Source organism: Mirounga angustirostris, unplaced genomic scaffold (assembly GCF_029215605.1).
Source record: "Mirounga angustirostris isolate CCGP_5_RB_7025 unplaced genomic scaffold, mMirAng1.0.hap1 SCAF_8, whole genome shotgun sequence".
Classification (NCBI taxonomy): Eukaryota; Metazoa; Chordata; class Mammalia; order Carnivora; family Phocidae; genus Mirounga; species Mirounga angustirostris.
The window spans coordinates 27,342,075-27,356,645 of record NW_026991716.1 but is presented as its reverse complement, the minus strand read 5'-3'; the positions used below and the strand labels follow the sequence as shown (position 1 = coordinate 27,356,645).

Here is a 14,571-nt window from a genome sequence, read left to right as displayed (position 1 = left end):
TAACATTAAGTGTTAGTAAGGACAACATGGAGCAACTGGAATACTCATACACTGGTATAAAATGAGAAATAAAATGAGGTACGCACTCTGGAAAACTATTCAGAATTCTTAATTAACTTATTCCATTGACCAGCAATTCCAAGATGAGAGAGTACAAATGTCCACAAAAGACTTTCACAGCGATGTTCACAAAAAGTTTATTCATAAAAACCTTAAACCTGGGTGCCTGGGTGGCTCAGTGGGTTGAGCGTCTGCCTTTGGCTCAGGTCACGATCTCAGAGTCTTGAGAATGAGCCCTGCATTGGGCTTCCTGCTCAGCAGTGAGCCTGCTTCTCCCTCTCCCTCTGCCTGACACTCTCCCTGCTTGTGCTCCTTCTCTGCCAAATAAATAAATAAAATCTTAAAACAAAACAACAACCTTATACTGGAAAAAATCCAATGTCTGTTACCATCAGACTGATTAAACAAATCTGAGTTATCCAAACTCAGCAATAAAAGAAAATAAATTACTTCTAAACACAACAATTTGGATGAATCTCAAAATTATTAAGTTGAAGCAAAAAGCAGCCAGATACAAAAGATTACTAACTGTATGGTTCCATTTTCCATGAAGTTAAAGAACAGGCAAGACTAATGTATGCTGACAGAAATCAAAAGAGTGGTGAGAAGGGTGCCTACTGACTGGAATGGGGCATGAGGGAAATAGATCTTGAGGAAGGTGGTGGATACTGGGATGTATATATGCATTAAAAGTCACCTATTTGTACACTGAAGATTTGTGTTTTATTGTATGTAATTCATTCTCTAATTTTTAAAAAAAATGGTTGAAAATAAATGAATGGGCAGACAGATACTAGGCAAATGAAACATAGAATGGAGTGGCAGTATTAATGTCTGACAAAGCAGAATGAAGGTCAAGAGTACCTCATAAACTTTGTTCTAAGAATTCAAAAAAGATAATTTATGAAACTTATGTAGTACATTTAAAGTACATCATAAATTCCCTCAGCTATCATTATTATATTATTATTTATTTCAACATGCCCAATTTTCACTAAAGCCTTGCTCACACTAGCTAATGAATACAGATGTTAGCTAAGTTTGCTTGACCCCTACTATGCAAGGATAAGGTCTGTTCGTTAAAGCACTATCTAATAGTGATGAATGAAAGTTAAATGAAAAAAAAAATTCTTAAAGGAAATCACAGTCTAGTAGGGAAGAAAGGCAAGGAAACACTGATAGAACGTTCAAAGAACATAGCTGTTAAGGCAGAGAGGGAGTGCTTATGGGGTACTTCTAAGGGCACTGAGAAAGGCTTTAAGGAAAAAAAAGGTGCTAATTCAGTAATTATGCAATCAGAAATAGATGTACTCACTAAATTCCTACATATGAAAACTGAGGAGCACCTTTTAAAGTACTTCAAGTAGTTGGTAATAATTTACAGAAATATAGAATACATTAGAAGGTAGCATTTCAGATGCAGGAGCAAATAATACTGATGATAACCTATCATTATATCTTCTTAGGTAGCAATATACATATCAAAAGATATTCTGACAACATACAGCCTGACCTGTATAGCAGCAAGTGTGCATGCCAGACAGGTGCTGAAAAACACACACCTAAGTAGATGTCTCATTTCTTCAATTTCTATACAGTTGTCTTCAACTCACTCAAAACAGTTAAAAAAAATATCATTAATTTTAATGTTCCAAATTTGTATTTTCTAATTTACTATTTTAAAAACTTTTTGTTGAAAATGCTTCTTAAAAAGTATGTTTCTGAGAAAGAAAAAAAATTTTTTTTAATTAATTTCATTTCAAAGATGACAGAAAGAGTACATTGAACTGAGTGACCTCTATGGAAACAAAATCATCAAACTATAATTAGAACATCTATCCAAGTGAATATGGATTCAGTCAAATTAATATACTTTTTAAAATTTTTTACAAATGGATGGCCAAACAAATGGCAAACTGACATTACTTTGTGTTACTGAAACATAACTTGTCAAATGTGGACAAAATAAATGCCAAGTAAATAATTAATTTTTAAAAATAAACTCTTAATCCCTGGTAGAGGTGGCACTATTAAAAGAAAACAAAAACAGTATAAAACAGGATATACTGTCACCCTGAAATAGAAAGACAGACAATGTCTCTAGCACTTAGTGAGAGCCATCATTCCTCACTTCCCTCACCTTCCACTGTGATTCTAACCTGGTGACTTAGTTCTAATCTTTATCATTCCCCGAACTTTTCTTTTTCTGTGAATTTTTTATAATCAACTTAACTGTCTCACATCTCATTATTGAGGCTTCTCATAACTGCTCCAATCTTCTTCTTAATAGGGATAGTCTTTTATTTGACTATAGACTGTATGTGATTTGGTCACCTATATAGAACGATCTAAGAGGCATGGAAAAACTTTACTGCCACTACCTCCTACACTGATGTTTGAAATTATACCATTCCAGAGTAAGTTAATCATTTTCCTTTACTTAGTAACAAAAACCAAAGTTTCTGGAAATGAAAAGAACTGGAATAAAATGGGAAAAGACAGCAAATTTCAACAAGAAAAGATACAAATGAAGAAAAAGTCAATGTGAAAAGAGCTGAATGAATTATTCTGAATCATTACAGAGAATTAAAGATGGGTAGGGGAAACATGAACGAAAAATATAAGAGACGTGGAGAACAGAGTGAGAAGGTCTAACATATATCCCAAAGGAGGTCTTGAAGGAGAGAGAAGAGTGAATAGAAAAGAATAAATATTGAAAAAGGTAAGAGCTGAGATTTTCTAGACCTGATTAAAGATATCAATCAGTAGGGAAAAAAGGCCAACAAAATACACCAAGAGACGCATTATGGTAGAACTATGAAATATTAGGGGCGCCTGGGTGGCTCAGTTGGTTAAGCGACTGCCTTCGGCTCAGGTCATGATACCAGGGTCCTGGGATCGAGTCCTGCATCGGGCTCCCGGCTCAGCAGGAAGCCTGCTTCTCCCTCTCCCACTTCCCCTGCTTGTGTTCCTGCTCTCACTGTCTCTGTCTCTGTCAAATAAATAAATAAAAAAAAATCTAAAAAAAAAAAAAAAGAACTATGAAATATTAGAGACAAATTAAAAAACATCTTAAAAGCAGCCAAAGAAAGACTTTAATATATATCTCTCAGTAATTGACAAATTAAAGACCAAAACACACAAAAGTAATGGATACAGAAGATTGAACAACAAAATTCACAAACTTCATCTATCATACATGCAATGTGGTATTCAAAACTAAAGGACGTAATATCTTCAAGCAAGGGAGAACATTTAAGAAACTCATCATGTATCAGCCTGGAAAGCAAGTCTCAACAAAGTCAAAAACATGACATTCCTTGACCTCAGCATAAATAAATTAGAAATCTCTAACAAAGAGAAAACTAATTTCCAAGATGGAAACTAATTGCTACCCACCCACCCACCCACCAACCCATAATTTGGAAATTTAAAAGCACACTCCTATATAGCTGTGTGTCAAAGAAAAACTCACAATTAAAATTAGAAAATACAGAAGGAGGAGCAAGATGGCGGAGGAGTAGGCGACCTAAATTTCGTCTAGTCCCAGGAATTCAGCTAGATAGGGATCAAACCATTCTGAACACCTAAGTACTCAACAGGAGATTGAAGAAAAGAATAGCAGCAACTCTCTGAACAGAAAAGCGACCACTTTCTGGAAGGTAAGACGTGTGGAGAAGTGAATCCGAGGCGATATTCGGGAAGACTGACGGTGGGGGAGAGGGCCTCCATCAGACACTACTGGCAAGTGATAGAGCAGCAGAGCAAAAAATTGGAACTTTTAGAAGTTGGCTCTGCTGAGGAATGTCGTTCCAGTGACTAAGTGGGGGGTGGAACCCGCGCTGGGACAGTGTAGTTTCAGGACCCTCAGGGTCACAGAAAGACCAGAGATACCTGAGTGTGGCAGAGGTGCGAGGTATCAGAGCAGGGAAGCCGGCTGCAGGGAAGGAGCCAAGGAGCGGGCTCTCAGCTCAGGGTTGCCATAAACTGTGATCCGCGGCACAGTCGGGCCACTGCTCTTCCAGCAGGGACACAAAAATCGGCAGATCCGGGGAGACTCCCCTTCCTCCCCCAGGAGGAGCAGAGCGGGAGCACACCGCAGGGATCTGCTGGGCTTGGAGACTCCAAACGGGGTCGTGAGCCAAGACAGAAACGTTGGGTCACTGGCCGGGTGTGGGCAGAGACCAGGGAGACGGGAGTGACTGACTGCTTTTCTCTAGGGGCTCACTGAGGAGTGGGGCACCAAGTTCGTGGCTCCTCCGGGTGGAGATTGGGAGGCCTCCATTTTCACTCTCTTCCTCCAACGCTGTACGGAAAGCTTGCAGTGAACAAAAGCTCCCGAGAGCAAACCTGAGCAGATTACTTAGCTTGGACCCGGCAAGGGTGGGGCAATTCCGCCTCTGGCAAAGACATTTGGGAACCACAGCAACAGGCCCCTCCCCCAGAAGATCAGCAAGAACAGGCAGCCAAGACCAAGTTTACCAATCAATGAGAACGGCAGAACTCCAGCGCTAGGGGAATACAGCACATAGAATTCATGGCTTTTTCCCCATGATTCTCTAGTCTTTTAAAGTTAAATTTTTTTTAACTTCTTTTTTTGAATTTTTCTTTTTCCCTTTTTCCACCAACATCATAATCCCTTTTTTAAAAAATCTTTTTTATTTTTCATTTTCAGAGTCCAAATCTATCCCTTCATAGTACTTAACTTTATATTTTATATATATATATATATATATATAAGTTGTTCTCTCTTTAAAATTTTGAGATACAGTTTCTTCTAACAGACGAAAATATACCCTAAATCTCTAGTGTATGGCTTTGTTCTAGTCTCCTGCCTGATCACATTCTCTCTCCTTTTTTTTTTTTAAATCCTCATCTTTCTTTTTTCAACCAACTTCTTATCAATTCCTTTTATAAAATCTTTTATAATTTTCATCTTTACACTCATAGTCCATCCATTCATTGTATTTTGAACATATATAAGTTTTACTTTAAAATTTTCGGAGGCACTTTCTTCTAGTAGACCAAAATATGCCCAAAATCTAGTGTGTGGCACTGATCTATGTACCAGCCTGATCATATTTGATCATATTTTGTTTTTTGTGTTTTTGTTTTCATCTTTTTTTCTTTCTTTTTCTTTTTTCTTTCTTTCCCTTTCTTTCCCCCCGGTGTCAGGTCTCTTCTGATTTGTTTAGTGTATATATTTCTGGGGTCATTGTTACCCTGTTGTCATTTTGTTGTCTCATTCATCTATTCTCCTCTGGACAAAATGACAAGATGGAAAAAATCACCACAAAAAAAAAGAACAAGAGGAAGCAGCGACTGCCAGGGACCTAATCAATAGGGACATTAGTAAGATGTCGTAACTAGAGTTCAGAATGACAATTTTAAAGATACTAGCTGGGCTTGAAAAAAGCATGGAAGATATTAGAGAAACCCCTTCTGGAGAAATAAAAGAACTAAAACCTAACCAAGTCAAAATCAAAAAGGCCATTAATGAGGTGCAATAAAAAATGGAGGCTCTAACTGCTAGGATAAATGAGGCAGAAGAGGGAATTAGTGATATCGAAGACCAAATGATGGAAAATAAAGAAGATGAGAAAAAGAGAGATAAACAACTACTGGATCACAAGGGCAGAATTCGAGAGATAAGTGATACCCTGAGACGAAACAATATTAGAATAATTGGGATCCCATAAGAAGAAGAAAGAGAGAGAGGGACAGAAGGTATATTGGAGCAAATTATAGCAGAGAACTTCCAAACAGGCATCAAAATCCAGGAGGCACAGAGAAGCCCCTCAAAATCAATAAAAATAGGTCAACACCCTGACATTTTAGTAAAACTTACGAGTCTCAGAGACAAAGAGAGAATCCTGAAAGCAGCTCGGGACAAGAGATCTGTATCCTACAATGGTAGAAACATTAGATTGGCAACAGCCCTGTCCACAGAGACCTGGCAGGCCAGAAAGGAAAGGCATGATATATTCAGAGAACTAAATGAGAAAAATATGCAGCCAAGAATACTATATCTAGCTAGGCTATCACTGAAAATAGAAGGAGAGATGAAAAGCTTCCAGGACAAACAAAAACTAAAGGAATTTGCAAAAACGAAACCAGTCCTACAAGAAATACTGAAAGGGGTCCTCTAAACGAAGAGAGAGCCTAAAAGCAACATAGACCAGAAAGGAACACAGACGATATACAGTAACAGTCACCTTACAGGCAATACAATGGCACTAAATTCATATCTTTCAATAGTTATCCTAAATGTAAATGGGCTAAATGCCCCAATCAAAAGACACAGGCTATCAGACTGGATAAAAAAGCAAGACCCATCGATATGCTGTCTGCAAGAGACTCATTTTACACCCAAAGACACCTCCAGATTGGAAGTGAGGGGTGGAAAACCATTTACCATGCTAATGGACACCAAAAGAAAGCTGGGGTGGTAATCCTTATATCAGACAAATTAGGTTTTAAACCAAAGACTATAATAAGAGATGAGAAATGGCACTATATCCTACTTAAAGGGTCTATCCAACAAGAAGATCTAACAATTGTAAATATCTATGCCCCTAACATGGGAGCAGCCAATTATATAAGCCAATTAATAACAAAAGCAGAGAAACACATCGACAACAATACAATAATAGTAGGGGACTTTAACAGCCCCCTCACTGAAATGGACAGATCAGCTAAGCAAAAGATCAACAAAGAAATAGAGACTTTAAATGACACACTGGACCAAATGGACTTCACAGATATATTCAGAACATTCCATCCTAAATAACAGAATATACATTCTTCTCTAGTGTCCATGGAACATTCTCCAAAATAGATCACATCCTAAGTCACAAATCAAGTCTCAACTGGTACCAAAAGACTGGGAGCATTCCCTGCCTATTTTCACACCACAATGCGTTGATACTAGAACTCAATCACAAGAGGAAAGTCAGAAAGAACTCAAATACATGGAGGCTAAAGAGCATCCTACTAAAGACTGAATGGGTCAACCAGGAAATTAAAGAAGAATTTAAAAAATTCATGGAAACCAATGAAAATGAAAACACAACTATTCAAAATCTTTGGGATGCAGCAAAGGCAGTCCTAAGAGGAAAGTATAGAGCAATACAAGCCTTTCTCAAGAAACAAGAAAGGTCTCAAGTACACAACCTAACCTAACCTAAAGGAGCTGGAGAAAGAACAGCATATAAAGCCTAAACTCAGCAGGAGAAGAGAAATAATAAAGATCAGAGTAGAAATTAATGAAATAGAAACCAAAAGAACAGTAGAACAGATCAACGAAACTAGGAACTGGTTCTTTGAAGGAATTAACAAGCCTGATAAACCCCTGGACAGACTTATCGAAAAGAAAAGAGAAACGACCCAAATAAATAAAATCATGAATGAAAGAGGAGAGATCACAACGAACACCAAAGAAATACAAACATTTCTAAGAACATATTATGAGCAACTCTATGCCAGCAAATTAGATAACCTGGAAGAAATGGATGCATTCCTAGAGATGCCATCAACTACCAACACCGAACCAAGAAGAAATAGAAAACCTGAACAGACCCAAAACCACTAAGGAAATTGAAGCAGTCATCAAAAATCTCCCAACAAACAAAAGCCCAGGGCCAGATGGCTTCCCAGGGGAATTCTACCAAACATTTAAAGAAGTAATACCTATTCTTCTGAAACTGTTCCAAAAAATAGAAATGGAAGGAAAACTTCCAAACTTGTTTTATGAGGCCACCATTACCTTGATCCCAAAACCAGACAAAGACCCCAGCTAAAAGCAGAATTACAGACCAATATCCTTGATGAACACGGATGCAAAAATTCTCACCAAAATACTTGCCAATAGGATCCGACAGTACATTAAAAGGATTATTCACCACGACCAAGTGGGATTTATCCCTGGGCTACAAGATTGGTTCAACATCTGCAAATCAATCAATGTGATACAATACATTAATTAAAGAAAGAACAAGAACCATATGATCCTCTCAATAGATGCAGGAAAAGCATTTGACAAAGTACAGCATCCTTTCTTGATCAAAACTCTTCAGAGTATAGGGATAGAGGGTACATATCTCAATAATAAAAGCCATCTATGAAAAACCTACAGTGAATATCATTTTCAATGGGGAAAACCTGTGAGCCCCCTAAGGTCAGGAACACGGCAGGGATGTCCACTATCACCACTGCTATTCCACATTGTATTAGAAGTCCTAGCCACAGCAATCAGACAATAAAAAGAAATCAAAGGCATCTGAATTGGCAAAGAAGAAGTCAAACTCTCACTGTTTGCAGATGATATGATACTTTATGTGGAAAACCCCAAAGACTCCACCCCAAAACTGCTAGAACTCATACAGGAATTCAGTAAAGTGGCAGGATATAAAATCAATGCACAAAAATCAGTGGCATTCCTATAACACCAACAAGACAGAAGAAAGAGAAATTAAGGAGTCGATCCCATTTACAATTGCACCCAAAACTATAAGATACCTAGGAATAAATCTAACCAAAGAGGCAAAGAATCTGTACTCAGAAAACTACAAAATACTCATGAAAGAAATTGAGGAAGACACAAAGAAATGGAAAAACGTTCCATGCTCATGGATTGGAAGAACAAATATTGTGAAGATGTCAATGCTACCTAGAGCAATCTACACATTCAATGCAATCCCCATCAAAAGACCATCAACTTTTTTTTTTAAAGATTTTATTTATTTATTTGAGAGAGAGAGAATGAGAGACTGAGAGCACGAGAGGGAAGAGGGCAGAAGGAGAAGCAGACCCCCTGCTGAGCAGGAAGCCCAATGTGGGACTCAATCCCAGGACTCCAGGATCATGACCTGAGCCGAAGGCAGTCGCTTAACCAACTGAGCCAGGCAGGTGCCCCGACCATCAACTTTTTTCGAAGAAATGGAACAAATAATCCTAAAATTTGTATGGTACCAGAAAAGACCCCAAATAGCCAGAGGAATGTTGAAAAAGAAAAGCATAGCTGGCAGAATCACAATTCCGGAGTTCCAGCTCTATCACAAAGCTGTCATCATCAAGACAGTATGGTACTGGCTCAAAAACAGACACAGAGATCAATGGAACAGAATAGAGAGCCCAGAAATGGACCCTCAACTCTATGGTCAACTCATCTTCGACAAAGCAGGAAAGAATGTCCAATGGCAAAAAGACAGTCTCTTCAACAAACAGTGTTGGGAAAATTGGACAGCCACATGCAGAAGAATGAAACTGGACCATGTCTTTGCACCACACACAAAAATTGACTCAAAATGGTTGAAAGACGTAAATGTGAGACAGGAGTCCATCAACATCCTAAAGGAGAACACAGGCAGCAACCTCTTTGACCTCAGCCGCAGCAACTTCTTCCTAGAAACATCGCCAAAGGCAAGGGAAGTAAGGGCAAAAATGAACTTATTGGGTCTTTATCAAGATAAAAAGCTTTTGCACTGCAAAGGAAACAGTCAACAAAACCAAAAGACAACCAACAGAATGGGAGAAGATATTTGCAAATGACGTATCAGATAAAGGGCTAGTATCCAAAATTTATAAAGAACTTATGAAACTTAACCAAAGAACAAATGATCCAATCAAGAAATGGGCAGAAGACATGAACAGATATTTTTCCCAAGAAGACATCCAAATGGCCAGCAGACACATGAAAAGTGCTCAACATCACTCAGCATCAGGGAAATCCCAATCAAAACCTCAATGAGATATCACCTCACACCAGTCAGAATGGCTAAAATTAACAAGTCAGGAAATGACAGATGTTGGCTGGGATGCAGAGAAAGGGGAACCCTCCTACACTGTTGGTGGGAATGCAAGCAGGTGCAGCCACTCTGGAAAACAGTATGGAGGTTCCTCAAAAAGTTGAAAATAGAGCTACACTATGACCCAGCAATTGCACTACTGGGTATTTACCCCAAAGATACAAATGTAGGGATCCGAAGGGGTATGTGCACCCCGATGTTTATAGCAGCAATGTCCACAATAGCCAAACTATGGGAAGAGCCAAGATGTCCATCAACAGATGAACGGATAAAGAAGATGTGGTATATATATACAATGGAATATTATGTAGACATCAAAAGGAATGATATCTTGCCATTTGCAACGACGTGGATAGAACTGGAGGGTATTATGCTGAGTGAAATAAGTCAATCAGAGAAAGATATGTATCATATGACCTCACTGATATGAGGAATTGTTAATCTCAGGAAACAAACTGAGGGTTGCTGGAGTGGTGCGGGGTGGGAGGGATGGGGTGGGTGGGTGATAGACATGGGGAAGGGTAGTGCTACGGTAAGCACTGTGAAGTGTGTAAGACTGTTGAATCACAAACCTGTACCTTCGAAACAAGTAATACATTTTATGTTAAAAGGAAAAAAAAAAAAAGCCGGAAGGGAAGAATGAAGGGGGGGAAATCAGAGGGGGAGTCGAACCATGAGAGACTATGAACTCTGAGAAATAAACAGGGTTCTAGAGGGGAGGGGGATGGCGGGATAGGTTAGCCTGGTGATGGGTATTAAAGAGGGCATGTACTGCATGGAGCACTGGGTGTTATACACAAACAATGAATCATGGAACACTATGTCAAAAACTAATGATGTAATGTATGGTGACTAACATAACATAATAAAATAAAATAAAATAAAGGCAGATATCATTAGCAAAAAAAAAGAAAATAGTCCACCATTTATTCTAAGCTTTACCTCCAGATCCAATATATTACCTTGGTTTCAAAATGATATCAACAACTCTCTATATCTGTCTCTAAAATAAATAAATCTTTTTTTAAAGGGGGGGGCGCCTGGGTGGCACAGTCAATTAGGAGTCCAACTCTTGGCTTCAGCCCAGGTCATGATCTCGGGTCATGGGATCAAGCCCTAGGTCAGGCTCTGCTCTGAGCAGAGTCTGCTTGAGACTTTGTCTCTCTGCCTTTCCCCCCACTCTCTCTCTCTCTCTCAAATACATAAATAAATCTTTGAAAAAAAAATGGTATCAACAAGACTAGGTAGGATATCAAAGCCTACTTGTATTTCAACTTCATTCTATTTCTTTATGATGTAACTGAAGCAACAGTTACTACTCATAACTTTGTAAAAACCTAAAGAAAACCAAACTTACTGCTTCTGATATATGCAATTCCTAATCATTTCATATATTTTAAATGACTAAAAAAACTGTTCAATAAATATATTTGTGTCACTACTGTTACTGCACGAAAACAAAATGCTCACTTTCTACAAATATTAATTCTTTACTGCAAGGGAGCACTTTGCAATTCTCAACACAAAAATTTCTGGAAATAAACTCAACATTTGGCCCTACAGGCTTAAGTCACATTTCTCATCAGGATGATTAATCTTTACGAAAAGGCAGGAAAACAAGACAGAGCCACCCACTTTGACATTTTCATTCTTTGAAAAAAAAAAATCCATTTCTAGTTCACAAACCGTAACTATCATTTGTAAGAAGTATGCAATCCATCAAGAGTACTTTTTGATTATAAGATTAACAAGATCATTATCTTTCTTATTTTTTGCACTGAGAAAACTGTAAAAGTGGTTCTACTTAGTTTTACTTAGAAATCTGATAAACCTTTGCCCAAGAACCAACCAACCTTTAATAAGAAGGTTGCTTCATTTCTTCCTTTTCTTCTTACTTGAAAAAATAAAAACAAAGTATAACATCTCAAGAAAAACCTACTCCATTGATTTACACAGCACTCATTTTTGTCCAACTTTGCTACATCCATGGATTAGAGAGTGGAGAGCATGTATTTTTCAGGTGAGGTATTAAGCCTCCTATAGCTGTTGTAAGCCACTCTCGTGTGCGTGAGTCTGTGTCTCTGTGCTTGAGCACCTGTGCCCATGCTTAAGTAGTAAAAAGCAAAAGCATCATTAGTTTTTGATGTAGTGTTCCATGATTCATTGTTTTCGTATAATACCCAGTGTTCCATGCAGTACGTATCCTCCTTAATACCCATCACTGGGCTAACCCATCCCCCCACCCCTCTCCCCTCTAAAACCCTCAGTTTATTTCTCAGAGGGTGGACTATTTTTCAGACTCAGAATTAGGATTTTTTAATAATTGACATCAAATATTTTGAAATCATTTAGTTGTATAGTAAATGAATCAGTAAACTAGATTTAGATGATAGCATTTGTGCTGATTCTATTTATTATGAGTGAATCCATTATTTTCATGATGTCAACCAAGTAAAATATCTTTCTTGCATTTATGGAGAAACACTGCCAACTGGTCATTTGGAAAGGGGGAGAAAAAGAAGAGATGTGAATAAGCAGGAAGAGGTTTATCTGCAGGCTCAGGGAGTTTGCTGTTGGCTCTAAAGTAAAAGTTTAAACTAAAAGGAGCCAAATTTGAGATGATTCTTAAAGATTTGGGTTTGATGCCTTTCTTTCCTATTTCCTTCCCTTACTTTGGGCAGCTTAGGTGGGGAATAAATCAGCTTTTGCCTTGAGAAAGCTTTGATCTAGAGAAAAGAAGAGAATATTAAATTAATGATTCAAGGTGAGTTACAAGAAGGGCAGGAATTATTCAAAGTCAAGGTGAGGTGAAGATGGAGAAGGTATATGGGTGTGGGGAGGGTAAGGAGAGAAAAGTATAGGAAAAGCAAAAGAGAGGATACTAAGAAAATAGTTTGGAAACTAAATTGATAAAACAACCAACTTGTTCATTTAACATAATTCATTTACCTGTGTTATTTTCTCTATTCCCTGGAAGTTGTGCTTTTCAAAATGTTCCGCTATATTTAGGAAGGTGTGACGTTCTAGGTAGCAGCAGTTACTTAGGACTATCAAAAGTCTCTGTTCCTAAAAGCAAAACAAATGTTTAGAAAATTACATTTATAGTAACAAACTGGGTAACAGTTATCATTTATTAAATTTAATTATAATCTCTTCATGTTTAATATCGATATTCAATGTTTTGTTTCTCTTGGTCCCTTTTTTCCCCAGTAATAATATAGAGAGAAACAATATAATTCTATAATTCTATACTCTATAACTGCTTGTTATTATGTAATGCACTAAAGAGTCAAATGCTGCTGCCTTCGAAATTTAATAGCTGTATGGAAAAACAGCTAACGAGTAAGGTAGGTTCAGCTGTTGTTCTTGTGAAAGGGGTTTACTTTACTGGTTATTCTATCCAATATTTTTTGCAGCAAAAAAAGCTATAAAAATGGATCTTTTAAAATAATTACAAAAAATGCAAAAATTCATAGAAAATAATTTATAAATTTTTCATAACTTGAAAGAGAATTATAATGCCATCTATATGATGGGCTCCTCCCCAAAACCGGGCCTTCACAGATGCATTTATATAGAATAGTTTCCCCCTCTTATGGGGAGTGATGGGACAGAGGCTAGGGAACTCTCCCATAGTATCGGTTATGAAGAAGGCTAGAGCCTCATATTCTATGTTCTCCAGGTTCTAGCCACTTTAAGGTAATTTCTTATTAAAATTACCAGACCCCAAAGCTGATGAATAAACATCATTTTACAGTTCAGAAGAACTATCTTTGTAAACAAAATTCCAGGAATGGCAGTTATCACTGCTGTTGTGGCTCACCAAGAACACTTTTGCATGCTCCCTCAGTGTGAGAGCATTCTCTAGAACAACAGTGACTAATTCAGAGCTTTGATTCAAGATCCCTTGACTAAACACTAAGGCAAAACTACTTTCCAGGGAAAACTTTCTTGTATATAACTTATGTTAAAGTCAATATAATAAATAAGGAAAATAAACAGATCCCTATCTTGAGGTACACTCTGAACTCAGTTGCCAAGTACAGCTTATATCGCCCAATAATTTCATTTAGCTCCATCAAAAATTTTAAAACTTTCTAAATTTCTTTATTTAAAATAGTATTATCTTTATTGCTGGCACAGTGTGGCCTATTCAATGTCCTTTTTGGTCATCAACAAATACAATTAAAGGGCAAGGAGTTATTAAAGTACCTTCAAACAAATGAAAGGTTGTGAATGGCCTTGAATTAATCTATGGATGGGAAATAAATTATAAAACAAGGAAAACAGGGCTCTGTTATGCATACCACTCCTCCACATTTTGTGAATAAATGGCAAGTGAGAACCAGAAAGAAAGCAGTAAACAGCACTGCATAGGCACACAGGCCAGTCTGGGGATGGGGTACATTCTGGTATTACCATTATGTGGTCCTCATAAAGAACATGAAATAAAGTAAGCATAAGGTGTCATCAGCCACTCTAAACATGCTGCACTCTGCAAAAATCTCAAGTGGTTTTTCAGTTATAAGATCAATTCGCAATTACCTTTTCCTCCAAATATTAACCTTATAGTCTAACAGACCCCCTGAGCCTGCCGCATCTTCTTTGCCCTGTTAATTAACTCTCTTTGATTTTTCTCCCTGTAATCTGCATTGTTCTTCCCCCAAAATGGAAAAATAATTTGAGTGATTTGAAGTCTTACTCT

The 14,571-nt window shown here is 37.7% G+C and overlaps 1 protein-coding gene across 7 annotated transcripts in view; it reads right to left on the bottom strand.

Moving 5' to 3' along the window:
* The window catches only part of EXOC2 (exocyst complex component 2), a 285,590-nt gene that overhangs the window by 92,842 nt on the left and 178,177 nt on the right, over positions 1-14,571 (bottom strand). For all 7 annotated transcript variants that reach the window (XM_064597288.1, XM_064597282.1, XM_064597284.1 and 4 more), the window contains one exon: positions 12,816-12,932. In XM_064597288.1, coding sequence (XP_064453358.1) covers positions 12,816-12,932 — 117 coding nt within the window. The remainder of the gene's footprint in view (positions 1-12,815; positions 12,933-14,571) is intronic.